The 14,487-nt window shown below is 39.0% G+C and overlaps 1 protein-coding gene across 4 annotated transcripts in view; it reads left to right on the forward strand.

The window, feature by feature from the left end:
- The window catches only part of RBFOX2 (RNA binding protein, fox-1 homolog (C. elegans) 2), a 262,414-nt gene that overhangs the window by 161,566 nt on the left and 86,361 nt on the right, over positions 1–14,487 (forward strand). For all 4 annotated transcript variants that reach the window (XM_011978956.1, XM_011978958.1, XM_011978957.1 and 1 more), the window contains one exon: positions 13,982–14,206. In XM_011978956.1, coding sequence (XP_011834346.1) covers positions 13,982–14,206 — 225 coding nt within the window. The remainder of the gene's footprint in view (positions 1–13,981; positions 14,207–14,487) is intronic.

Raw genomic sequence — 14,487 nt, forward strand, 5'->3', positions numbered from 1 at the left:
GGTGCGCACCACCACACCTGGCTAATTTTTTGTATCTTTAGTAGAGATGGGGTTTCACCATGTTGGCCAGGCTGGTCTTGATCTCCTGACCTCATGATCCACCCGCCTCGGCCTCCCAAAGTGCTGGGATTACAGGCGTGAGCCGCTACGTCTGGCCACATATTTAGTTTTGATCCTTCTCTGAGTTGCTTTGCTTCCTGTAATTTAAATGTGTCTGATTTATTAAAGCATAAGTACCCAGGTGGTTTCAAAAATTGTAGTAAACACTTTATTTTCCTTTTAATCTTCTCTAATTTTCTTTTAATAAATCTTCGAGTTGTTAAAGGTTTTTTTTAAAGAAACATAAATGTTTAATAGTTATTTCACCTTTCTCAAATCTATACAGGAAACTGGAATTAACAGAACTCATTTATGGTTGAAATCTTGTTTTGCAGAAAATAAATCATGACTTCTGGGTCAAGATGATAGATAGATGCTTTCATTTGCCTCACATCTCTTATAAGATTCCACTGAAATAACAGTACAGAAGTACAAAAAATAAACCAGCAATAGCAAATAGAAAAAGGTGAGATGTAACACTAATAAACAAGAGAGTTACTAAATTTCTGGAAAAGCTAAAGCTAATGAGGACCAATTGAGGGATGAAATGGAGAATAAACAGATGCCTGTCAGTGAATACAAGGAGGCTGCTTGCTAGTGGTGTGGAAGCCAGTCTGCCTAGGGGGAACCCATGGGAGCTCTGTGAGCAAAAATGAAAAAGAGACAGAAAGCAGGAATTCAGTGTTTATTTAGGGGATAGCTCAGTTACCTGGCACTGACAGAGCCTTTCCAACCCCTTCCCAGTGGCAGTAGTCAGCAAATACTATGCCACCCCCTTTCTCTAGCATTAACAAAGGAAAAACAAGGCCGGGCGCGGTGGCTAATGCCTGTAATCCTAGCACTTTGGGAGTCTGAGGCGAGTGGATCACCTGAGGTCAGATCGAGACCAGCCTGGCCAACATGGTGAAACCCCGTCTCTACTAAAAATACAAAAATTAGCTGGGTGTGGTGGTGGGTGCCTGTAATCCCAGCTACTTGGGAGGCTGAGGCAGGAGAATTACTTGAACCCGGGAGGCGGAAGTTGCAGTGAGCCGGGATTGTGCCACTGCACACTCCAGCCTGGACGACAGAGCAAGACTCTCTCTCTCAAAAAAAAAAAAAAAAGAAAACCCAAAGGAAAAATAAAACATGAAATAGTGTTTGTCTCCAAAGTAGTTGATCAGAATGTTTGGGGAAATTTAATTTTGTGTGTGTGTTAGATATTGGCACCCCTTCCTTTAGTCTCATATTTAGGGGGATGGCATTCTGCACTTTGCTAGTGGCTTACACTAAAACAAAGCCTGCCAGTGACATGCTCGTCTCTGTCTTATACTGAGTTCCCATTAGAATTTTAATTCCAAAGAGAGATCTAATCGGAAAGCAAATTCACAGAGGAAACTCATACTAGCTAACAAGTCCTTTTACCTGGGTTACCAGTGTGTGAGGATCATTAGAAGTCTGAGAGGAACTTTTAGCATGAAAGAGACCAGAAGAAACAAAAAGAAAACCTGAACCTAGGGGCAACAAATAATGCAGGAAACAGAAGAGAACTTTAAAGGAATCTTCTAACTAAAATACTCATTTATAAAACCAATACTAGATATAATGAAAAGGAAACAATTAGAGAATACAAAAGGAGATTTAGAGCATTATTGTCAATAGAAAGCACACAGTAGAAGGATAGCCAAATAGAGTTGGAGATGTTCCCAAAAAGTAGAGGTTTAAGTCACCAAAATGGAAAATACAAGACACAAGTCATAGACTGTGTTCTTAGCTAGTGTTCTCTAGAAAACTGAGCCTGAAACAAAAACCTTACCCACTAACACTTTATTGGGGAGTACCATCTCAGGAAAGCAGGAGGGAAAGAAGGCAGAAAGGCTGGCCCTGTCTTTGTAATAGGCCTTGCTGATTGCTTAGTTTTACTGGAAGTCTTCAGGAAGGTTGTGTAGAGCTATTGCTTCTCTGTCCTTTCCATCCAAAGAAGGTGTGAAGAGGTGTTTATGGTTTCCTCCCATTTCCTGCCCCTCCTCCTCTTGGTCAAAGTTTGCCATACAAACAGTTAACTCACTTGACCCTTTCCTTCAGTGGCCTCAGGAGAGGAGGCCAGGTCCTGCTGTCCTGTGGGCAGATCAGGTCTATACTGAGCATGTGTTGCCAAAGCCTGGGAGTGGTCAGAGGAGTCGGTAATCCCTAATGGCAGCTCTGGCCTGGGAACCTCCGCCTTTTAAGGAACTATTAAAAGAGGGTCAGTCCTCAAAGGACTGACAGAGGGAAGGATTGGAAACTACTGCTTTTTTTTTTCTTTGAGGCGGAATCTCACTCTGTCGCCCAGGCTGGAATGCAGTGGCTGGCGCCATCTCGGCTCACTGCAACCTCCACCTCCCAGGTTCAAGCAATTCTCCTGCCTCAGCCTCCCAAGTAGCTGGGATTACAGGCGCCCTCCACTACACCTTGCTAATAGTTTTAGTAGAGATGGGGTTTCACCATGTTGGCCAGGCTGGTGTCGAACTCCTGACCTCAGGCAGGCCTCCTTGGCCTCCCAAAGTGCTGGGATTACAGGCGTGAGCCAACACGCCTGGCCAGGTTACTGCTGCTTTTCATCATAAGCTCTTCTTACCTATTTGATTTGCATTATATGCTTGTATTAATTTGATAAATATTAAAAAATCAAATGTAAAAAGGAAAAATGAGTTACCAAAACACCCTGGAAATAACTATCAAAGATGTTTTAGAATGCATTTAGAAAACAGAATGAACTTCAAATATGAAAAAGTAGAATCTAATTAGTTTATATCAGGAACATCTTGGACTACTAGAATTGATCCTTTCTCCTTTCCCACTCTTTCTTGCTCACTCCTCATTAGCATACAGTACCTTGAGGTTGAAATCTAGTAGTCTTCTCCTCACTCTTACCCGTTGCCAGGTTCTGCCAATTCTGCCTTTGGATTGTCTTCACTTGGACCCCCCAATCTATGTCTCACTCACTGTGCCTATTGTATGTAGTTCATAGCTTTAGTATAAAGTCCCTTCAAAGTTTGTGGCATCCTAATGAATCTCTTTGTCTTCCCTACCTCATATCACCTTTGTTTCCCGATGCTGAGTGTTGGTCGCTTTCTGTAACCATATCATTTTTGTTATAACAAAACTTTGTGTTTGCTTATATACTCTACTAGGTTGAAACATCTTTTATTTCTTTAACAAATACTTATTGAGGGCTTTTAAGGCAGCCACTGGGATGAATTAGATCTGGACAATTACCTGTCCTCAACAAGTTCATGTTCTGTAAAGACAATACATATGTAAGCAGATAATTGTAATTGAATATAAGTACCACAATAGAGTTAAGCATTAGGTTAGGGAGGGGAGGAGGAAGGAATGATTTTTTCCCCCTATTTGAGTGAATCAGAAACCTCTAGAGAGGAGTAAATGCCCAAATACATATTAAAGATTGTGTACGTATTAGCCCAATTAGTAGAAAGGAGAAAAGCTTTCTAAGCAGAAATAATACTGTGTGCAAATAAACTGGAAGGTGAAATAGTACATGGTGTTTTTCAGCATTCGACACACATTAGATTACCACCTGTGCCAAACCCTCCTCATCTCAGGTGAATTATCAGGGTCGCCTCCCAACAGGGCTCCCTGCCTTTGCCTTTGCCGAGTGGTACATTTAAAACCTAATTCTGACCACACCACTTCTCTGCTCAGAACTCTCAGTGGAGTGTAAAAGCTAACATCCCTGCAGTGGCTGTAAGCTTTACAGGAATTCTGTCAATATCGTCTTTCCCCACTGCTACCTTTCTCACTTCATCTCCTGCCACTCTGTTCATGCTTACACCAGTGTTATCACATAGGTTTCCAAGGCCTCCATGTTCCTGGTTCTTAGAATGAGCTACTTGTGTTTTTGCCTGTGGGACTTTGCATTTGTGTTCCTTTTGTCTGGAGTCTTCTTCCATCCAGATGCACATATGACTTGTTGCCTTAATTTCTAAAAAAGTATGATCAGTGTTACCTTTCCATACCACCCGTAGAAAAAGGAAATTCTCTGTCTCTCCAGCCCAATACCCTGATACCCTCCTTTTATTTTTTCTCTGTAGCACACCATCTATTTATTGTTTTGCTTGCCGATTTATTATTTGTCTCTTCCTACTAGAATGTAAACTCCATAAAGGCAGGGACTTTGGCTTTTTAATCACTGTTGTTTCCTCAGCAACTAGGACAGAATATCTAACACACGATAGATACTCAATAAATATTTGATGGCAAGAGTTGAAGCTGAATAGATGAAGTGTGCAAGAGGCATGACTTCCATGCAAAGGTATTTGGACTTGAGACTGTAAACATTGGGAGTCTAGGATTCTAAGAAGATAAATTAACTATCAGATTTAGGTTTTATTTTAGAAAGATCATTCTGGCAGCTGCTTGGAGAGTTCATTAGGTTGAGGTTAAGTTAAAATAAAGCTGAACTCTTTAAAAACCAAAAAAGATTATGTAGATAGCCTAGGTGAGAACAGCGGCTCATTTTTCTTTCAATTCCCCATAGTACATAATGTGGACTCTCACATATAGCCTCATATATATTTTCATAGAATGATTATTTATATTGTGGTGAGGTCCCTGGCAGAGTTGGTAAAGCTATTGAGAGAATGGTTCCTATCTTTTTTTAAACTTATACTGCAGAAGCAGGTATTCAATTACCTGGTTAATTCAGTTACTAGGCATTTTCTAAAGGGCACCTGTTATGTGCTCATCATCACTTCATTTGGTGAGGAAGCTATGATGTAGTTTATGATTCAGTTCCTGGTTGTCTTAGGGACTTTACTTGTTAAATGATTAGAGAATATATAAGCCACCATGTAACCATGGTTGTAGACAAAATGTGTTTTGTTCTGGGAAAGGGATAGGGAAAATTTTTCTCTGTTACTGTATGTTTATAATGTGAATTTTCTATTTTAAAGAGGTAGACTACAACAGAATGCCTAACAACATTTATAAAGCATAATTAAATATTTTGTAATTCAGAAAACACTCTAGTACCTTGCCAGTGTTTTATTTGGAACCTGAGTTACAACTATTTCTTTGTTTTGTTTTTTCCTTAGAGACATGGTCCCTCTCTGTCACTCAGGATGGAGTACAGTGGTATGATCTAGGCTCACTGCAGCCTCAAACTCCTGGGCCCAAGTGGTCCTCTCGCCTCAGCCTCCTGAGTAGCTAGTACTACAGGCACATGCCACCACACCTGGCTATTTAAAAAAATTTTTTTTGTAGGGATAGGGTCTCGCTATATTGCCCAGGCTGGTCTTGAACTCCTGGCCTCAAGCAGTCCTCCCACCTGGGCCTTCCAAAGTGCTGGGATTACAGGTGTGAGCAACCCCACCTGGCTGTGACTATTTTTAAGGCTATTCCAGTTTAGCATATGGAAGATGCAAACTTAATTGTCCATGATGACAAAATAAATAATAAATTAATTTAGATTGTAGTGAAAAGTGTGGTTGAGAAAAAGAATAATTTTCCATAGATTGTGTAAATCACTGATTACATTGAATAGAATAGACGTTTAACTATTAATTGTGTGTAAGGGCCTTCCATTTCCAAGGAAGCAGGTAACTGAACCAGAGTAGTTCTTGCTGTCTGTTGTTGCCAGTGGAAGACATGATTCATGAATGTTTGAGGTTCTAAATACTTCTTTAAGGAGAAATAGAGGAAAGAGCTTTTAAGAGGTTGGAGATATTAAGACTATTACAGGGTTTGTTGCTTTTCACCTAATAGACTATAGGTTTGAATGACTTTGTTCTGAAATATTTATTTTCCTGTTTAAATATTCATTGCTGTGAGATTGTAAAACTCAGCCTCAAGGGGAAGACCGAACTGGCTTTTCCCTCTGAGTAATTTAAAAGAGGTGTGTGTGTGTGTGTGTGTGTGTGTGTGTGTGTGTGTAAGACAAGTGATTTGGAGGCAAATTTACAATATTCTTGTTGACCAAGCCTATAACTGCCCTTAAATTTACATATACCAGTTTCTGTCATTTATTGTTATTCTAAGCAAGGATGTATATTGTATTGCCTGGTTTTTAAAAAAAATTTATTTTATTAATTGTCTGTTTATAAGAGCTCAAGACTGTGATGGTCATGTTCCTGAATTCTGTCTCCCCTTTACATGGCTGTAGCACACTCATCTTTTGGTCCTGATTCTTTAGTTATACCCATGCTAAAAGAAGGATCCGTTGTGAGGCCTACGTTTCAGTAGATTTGCACTATAGAAAACAACCAGTGTTTATTCTCCTAGCTGTAGGTTCCATATAAGAAGGTAACCCTCTACTTTTAGGAAACTTACATTTATAGCCACCGTTACCTTCCTCTCATCATTTATGCCCTCACCTCTTTTTTCTTTTTTCTTTTCTTTTCTTTTCTTTTTTTTTTTTTTTTTTTTTTGAGACCAAGTCTTACCCTGTTGTCTAGGCTGGAGTGCAGTGGCGCGATCCTGGCTCACTGCAACCTCTGCCTCCGATGTTCAAGTGATCCTCATGCTTCAGCCTCCCAAGTAGCTAGGATTACAGGCATGCGCCGTCACACCTGGCTATTTTTGTAATTTTAGTAGAGACGGGGTTTCACCATATTGACCAGGCTGGTCTTGAACTCCTGACCTCATGTGATCCGCATGCCTCGGCCTCCCAAGGTGCTGGGATACCTTGGGAGCCACTGCACCTGGCCTCTATGCCATCTTTAATCTCTTAACTGACTCTGTTCTTCTAAAGGTGTAGATGCTTCAGGACATGTCCTGGAGGCATGCTGCAACCATAATTCTCTCCCATTTTGCCAGCTAAAGCCTCTAAATCAGTGTTTCTCAGAATGTGGGACCCAAACCACCTACACCAGTAAGTACCAGGGTCCCTGCTCCAACCTACTGAATCCTAATCTATGGGGAAAGGATCTTGACATGTGCATTTCTAAATATGTTCCTTGAGTGGGTGTTATATGCAATAAAATAGGGGCATCTTTTTTTTCAAAGAACAAGGTAAAAGATGAGTTGATAGGTGTGAGGAGCTGAGTATTACGGAAGTAGTTTCTTACTGCATCTTACTGTTGAGACTGCAGCAGGAATGGATGTGTCTGGACTCCTTACCCAAAATTAGACAACATTTTTTCTTAAACTTAATACTTCAATGGCGATTGGTTTTTTATTACAGTAATCCTTATTATATAATAATGGAATTTGTTTCCATGAGCTTCCTTGGGATCTTGGCAATTCAGTAAGTTCCAGACAACCAAGTGAACAGCGAATTCTTGGAATTCAACCTGAATGTAAATATTTGGAGAGTACATGGAGATTTCATTGTGTAGATTTTTCTTCCCAACATCAAATTTACCTACAAGTTGCCTAACATCTTATGGCTCTGAGTGTAGTTTAGATGTATTGTAAAAGAGAAAATGTATTACTTTTACCTAACTTACCAGAAATGTATTCAGGATTATTAGACACTAACACTTTTTTCTGCTCTGGATACTCAAAATTGTGAAACTTCCTTGAGGTGAGAAAAGCAAAACAATCCTACCTTATAGCTCTTCCTTTAGGTTATGGTGGTTTTAAGAAACAGTTAAGAATAGTTCAATAGCTTGGTTTTCTTTAGACTTAAAAAAAAAAAGAACCAGAATATTTTAGATACTGAAGGAAGGAGATTTGGGGGTAGCACTGTTTAAGTATTTGTACACGTTAAGAATCTAGAGTAATTTTGCTTTAAGTCTAGCAAATGAGCATTGTTTTGTCTTTGTTTGTTTATCCATTTTGTTTGTCTGGATTTTCTTGGTCTGTTCTTCTACAGAGTTACTTTTTTTTTAAAAAGTTGATCCTAGATGATTTTAAATCCAGTGTTGTCTTCTTATCTTTCTGAGATAACGGTTATATAGCTGTTATTTTCCTCTTGTCACAGATACCTGGGCAGAAACCACTGCTTTTAGTACCAGATCTGAGAAGAATGATAGGCCTTTGCCTAGGTACTCTTTTTTTAAAACAAAAAAACAAACAAAAAAAAAAAACAAAGGCAAATAGAGCTTGAAATCTGAGCCCATCTAAGCAAATCCCAAGGGATCAAAATGATATAATTTATAAAAATAGTTAAAAACATTTTATTCGTATTATAATCCTGGAAAATTAATTTCCATTTATAAACAGCACTAGAAAAATTACTAGTGACATTGTCAGTAGTAATAAACTGGTGAGAATATGCTCTACCTAAATAATGAAGTGATTCTTTTTATGATGGTATGAATAAAATTAATATTGATCTGTTTGTGTGCATGGTCCATTCTGACCATATATGTGGTATGGGAATTGAGAAGCTTTTAGGATTTGCAGCCTGTTGGTTAGAATTAATACAATAGTAGGTTATGTATATAAGTGGGACTCAAGATGACCAAACTGAGAAAATTAGAGTGAAGTTGAGGAATAAATGAGAAGATATAAACAAAAATACACCCTTGTCTTTCTAAGATTGCACAGACTTTAATTATCCTAGAAATATGAAGACAATTATATTTTGGGTCATTTCTGTGTTCTCTTACAATACTGTGCATAGCTTTTAAACAATATTCAGTATAATTCAGTAGGAACAGAAAATATGCTAAAGAATCAGTTACAAAACAGTTTCACCTGCTCTCTCAATTAATTTTCACAACCACCTGTGAAGTAAACAACCCATCTGGTAAGAGGTGTAATTGGGATTTAAACTCAAGTCTGCCTTTCAGGTTCATACTTTCTTTTTTATTACATCCCATGTAAACTAGGGAGAAAGCACATGGTTGGACCTAGAAAAAACAGTGGAAGTCACCTGTCGGTAGGTGATGATTGAACCTGTGAGATTGCTATGGGTAAGGCAATAGACCGTTGAATGGGTTCCTATTTGATGACTATGATACTATAGTTGTTTTTCCATAGTCACGGGTTCTGCATCTGTGGATTCAGCTACCTGGGATTGAAAAATTAGGGTGGGAAATTGGATGACTATGTCTGTACTCAACATGTACAGACGTTTTTTCTTTTTAGGAGACAGGGTCTCCCATTGCCTAGGTTGGTCTCAAACTCCTGAGCTCAAGGGATCCTCCTGCCTCGGCCTCCCAAAACATTGGGATTATAACTGTGAGCCACTGTCCCTGGCCAGACTTTTTTTTCTTGACACTTTTTTCTTTTCTTTTCTTTTTTCTTTTTCTTTTCTTTTCTTTTCTTTTTTGAGACAGGGTCCCACTCTGTTGCCCAGGCTGGAATGCAGTGCCGTGATCATAGCTCACCACAGCCTCTGTCTCCCAAGCTCAAGTGATCCTCTTGTCTCAGCCTCCTGAGCAACTGGGACTATAGGCACATGCTACCATGCCCAGCTAATTTTAAAAAAATTTTTTGTAGAGACGGGATCCCACTGTGTTGCCTAGGCTGGTCTCACACTCCTGGGCTCAAGTGATCCTCTCTCCTCAGCCTTCCAAAGAGCTGGGATTACAGGCATGAGCCAGCATGCAGGGCCTTGTCATTATTTTCTCAACACTACAGCATAACAACTATTTACATAACATTTACATTGTAGTAGGTATTATAAGTAATCGAGAGATGATTTAAAGTATACAAGAGGATGTGTGTAAGTAGGTTACATGCAAATACTATGCCATTTTATATAAAGGACTTGAGTATCCAAGGGTTTTGTCATCTGTGGTGGGTGGGGGCTGGGAGGTTCCTGGAACCAATTACCTGCTAATACGAAGGGACAACTGTATATTTGAATTTAGAATGGAAACATTTAGCACGTTTCACATTGTACACCAAAAGGCTGGATATAATGTGTATCGCCTCTGTTACTATCTGTGGTTTAAAAGACAAAGACATCATTCTCAACTCAGAAATTAATAGTTACATTTGATTTTCACTCACAGCAGGTCAACAACTCTTAAAGCCTGTGTTTGTAAAACAGAAGGAAATTAAGTGCATAAAGCACAAGCATGTAAATGTTCTTTTCTTTCCTAATACTTCACCAGTTCTACCTTCCCATCCCTACGTTCCAGTTTGATATCAACCCAAGATATCAACACTTGTTTCATTCTGTGTTATTCCTTGTTATGCTCTCTAGCCCAACAAAGCAGTTTGCTGTAATGTGCGTGCACGTGACTTTCTATCTCAATCTTCCTCTATTTCATAAATGTTTAACACTTCATATTTATTATGTACCATGTGGAAGTCTACATTCTACAGGACTGTCTCCACCCATCATAATGAGCCTTTTAATCCAATAGGGGAGTTAAAATACATATTTAGATTTGCTAAATATGAGACTTTAGATTTAAGTGTCTTGTAGGGGATGCAAGCTAAATGTTATAAGAATATAGGAAAGGAAGGAATTACTTTTAACTGGAAACGGAAGAAAGTTTATAGATTGGTAGGTTAGGGAAAAGAGCTATTCTGTCTAACCTTGTAGACTAAAGAGAAAGCTAATAATTTCTTTTCTCAGATGAGATATACTTAAGCAGCTTAGACTCTGCTAATAGAAACAAAGCATTTTTTATGTAAGTGTAGATGTAAATTCATACCTAGAAATACTCATGTGAACTGTTATCTCATAGTTTGCTGAAGGCTGTTGTACTTCTGAGCATAGAACTTTGGAATTTTAGTAGAAATCTGGAAATTTAGAAGCCTGGAAATTTAATAGAAATCTGAAACCATTTAACATTTTTAATAATGTCTACTTGGGGAAATTTTCAGACATTGCAGAATATATGAGAGAAGATGTTGAATCACTCCTATCCCAATTTCATTCCCTTAGTATATGAACAATTGTTACATTTTTAACAAAAATTTTAAAAGAAATTTCTGTAAGTAACAAAATAATCCACTAAGAATTTCTTCTTGACCTCTTAACGGAGGTTACATTACCCCTCTAGGAAAACAGTACCTCTGTCTGGCTTGCATTTCTATAAAACGCCTAGTGCCTAGGCTACAAGTGGATCACAGGAAATGTTTTTACCTTTCTCCCTGTCTCCCACTGCAAATTGATGTGTTTATTCAGTTGACTGAGTCAGCCCTGTTGAGAATACCCCTGTGGGAGAATTCATACTGTGTACTTGTGTGCCAGAGTCTCATTCCCAGCAGACTGAGGTGGAGAATGGAGGCTGGAGTAAAACGAGGAGGCTGAGAGGAGCAGTGTCAGAGCAAGAGAAAGTCCCCTTGGACTTGTTAATCCTAACTTGAAAATTGTGTCTTTTAGCCTTTACCAGTTATTTAGTAGAACTTTTTTGTGGATTCCTGTAAGATTATATTTATGCCTGATGTGGGCATAAGACCTTTGGTGCTCTTACTGTGTTTCATTCACCAATCCACCTGAATTCCAATTCACTTCTTTTTCATATCTGTCTTCAGGCCAGTAGATCCAGCAAGGGCTTCTGAAGCAGTATGTTTCATATGGCTAGATAGATACAGAGAGATAGAGCATTGAATAATTTGAAGAAGGGAGATAACTATTTTGTATCTCTCTTCAGATGCCCGGAATAGCTATAAAGACATCATAAAAACTATCCTAACCTAGAAATAATGAAAAGAAGTTATATAGTGATGGGTGACAAAGATAGACTTTTTCCAAAAAAATTTAAAGTTTTCATAGCATATTTTCTAAGAACTAAAGAGAGGGATTTTTTTTTTCTATTTTTTGAGATGGAGTCTCACTCACTTTGTCGCCTGGGCTAGAGTGCAGTGGTAGTGATGTCAGTTCACTCCTCTTCCTGAGTTCAAGCGATTCTCCTGCCTCGGCCTCTCAGGTATCTGGGATTAAAGGCATTTGGCACCATCCTTGGCTAATTTTTATGTTTTTAATAGAGATGGAGTTTCACCATGTTGGCCAGGCTGGTATTGAACTCCTGACCTCCAGTGATCTGCCCGCCTCAGCCTCACAAGGTGCTGGGATTACAGACGTGAGCCACTGCACCCAGCCTTTTTTTTTTGTTGTTCACTTTTCTTAAGAGACAGGATCTTTCTGTTGCCCAAGCTAGAATGGTGCAATCATGGCTCACTGCAGCCTCCAGCTCCTGGGCTCAAGCAATCCTCCTTTCTCAGCCTTACAAGAAGCTGGGACTACAGGCACATACCACCATGCCCAGCTAATTTTTTAAAGTTTAGAAATGGTGTCTCTCCGTGTTGGCCAGGCTGATCTTGAACTCCTAGCCACAGGCAGTCCTCCCATCTTAGCCTCCCAAAGTGCTGGGATTACAGGGCATGAACCATTATATCCAATAGCAGGAAAATGTTTATGTAAAGCAATTTTTTTATTTTTGTTTTTAATTTCTGTTACAGAATCTTCATTCCTGCCTTTACTAGTTTGCAAGGGCTGCCATAACAAAATATTACATAACAATATAGAAATGTATTTTCTCACCATTCGGGAGGCTAGAAGTGCAAGATCAGGGTGTCAGCTAGGTTAGTTTCTTCTGATGTCTTTTTCATTAGTTAGCCAGTAGATGGTCATGGTCTCTCTGTGTCTTCACGTGGGCCTCCCTCTGTATGTGTCTGTATCCACATTCCCTTTTCTTATAAGGACACCACTCCATTTGGATTAAGGCCCATCCTCATGACATCACTTTAACTTAATTACCTTTTTAAAGACCCTATCTTTAAAAACAGTGACATTTTGAGGTACTGAGGGTTAGAACTTCAACATATGGGTTGGGGAGGAGCACAACTCAGCCTATGACTCTGCCCCTTCCCACTGATAACTGTAATCAGTTCCTCACTTTTTATCTAGACTGTGGCAGTCCCCCATCCCCAATTCTCTTTTTTCTTTCACCACTATTATGTAAAGCAGTTTTTATTATCAAGTAGAAATGATTCTTGGACATTGGAGACAGCTGAATTTTGAAGTTGTTTAACTTAAATGGAAGAAAGTTACGAATTTTTGTTTCGAGGTAGGTCACTACCATTCTCTTAAGGGTAACACAGTAATTCAGTGTGTCAGAACATTGGCTTCCCCTTATTGATGATATATTTTTTTGTCATTCTCTTTAATATTAAAAACAATACATTTGTGTAGGTTTTATTACAAAAGTAATATATGCTTGTTATTAGGAGCACAAGGAAACTTTTGGGGATTTTGGATATATGTGTTGACTATCTTGATTGTGGTGATGATTTCATGAGAATATAAGTACATTTTTCAAAACTTACCAAATTGTATACTATAAATAAATAGGTTTATCATATGACAGTTATATCACAATAAAACTGCTTAATTTCTTTGCTGATTTGATGACTAAAACTTGGACTTACTTTGATATTAATGTGAATTTTCATGACAGTTGGTGAGGTTGAGCATTTTTATTAGTTGTTTGTATTTCATTTTCAATGAATTGTTCAGATAGACACTTTGCCTCTTTTTCTCTTGGGATGTGTGTGTGTTTGCGTGTGCATGTGTGTCTGTCTTGTCAACTTGGTTAACCCACTCTGGGAATAGTGATATTAACCCAGCATCTCTCTTACCTTTTGCTAATATTTTCTCCTAGTTGATTTTTCTTTTTTGTTTTTTGTATTTTTTAGGGACAGGATCTCTCTCTGTTGCAGAGGCTGTAGTGGCTTGTGGTCCAAAGTGGGCTCTCCACCTACTTTTAATTTAAAGGAAAGATTTTTGACCCTTTGGCATCTAGTCCACTTTAATATGGTTGTGGGCCTGTCTAGTAACCACACATCAACAAAAGTGAAGGGGTGTGTGTGTGTGTCTCAGTCCACATACATACATCTATGTGTGTGTATATAATATTTTCCCCAATCCTGGGTCATTCCATTTTACCTATGCAGTGAGAGAATATTCAGAGAATTCCATATATTCACTTTAAAAATAGTTACGTAACAAGGATTCAGAGTCACTTTTTCTTTTTCTCGTTGTTTGTTTTAGGGTAACCAGGAGCCAACAACAACTCCTGACGCAATGGTTCAGCCTTTTACTACCATCCCATTTCCACCACCTCCGCAGAATGGAATTCCCACGGAGTATGGGGTGCCACACACTCAAGACTATGCCGGCCAGACCGGTGAGCATAACCTGACACTCTACGGAAGTACGCAAGCCCACGGGGAGCAGAGCAGCAACTCACCCAGCACACAAAATGGATCTCTTACGGTATGTGAACCATGAGGTGAAAAATAGAAGAATGCATGGCAATCTTATCGAAACTGTCACCTTGATTATACAACTGGAAAACTCTCAGAATTAATTTAGCATTTACATATGTTCTCATGTACACCTTCTCTCAGCAGCGTTGTACACATTGTCCTCCCTCCTCCTAGAAATACTTAGTCTCTTAGCTTTTCCAGCTCTACCAATTTTCCTGCCGAACATTGGGTGTTCTGCCCCTGCCTCCTTCTCTGTTCAATTTTTAAATGGTGCAGTACTCCATGTGT

This window comes from Mandrillus leucophaeus, unplaced genomic scaffold (assembly GCF_000951045.1).
Source record: "Mandrillus leucophaeus isolate KB7577 unplaced genomic scaffold, Mleu.le_1.0 Scaffold2, whole genome shotgun sequence".
Lineage (NCBI taxonomy): Eukaryota > Metazoa > Chordata > Mammalia > Primates > Cercopithecidae > Mandrillus > Mandrillus leucophaeus.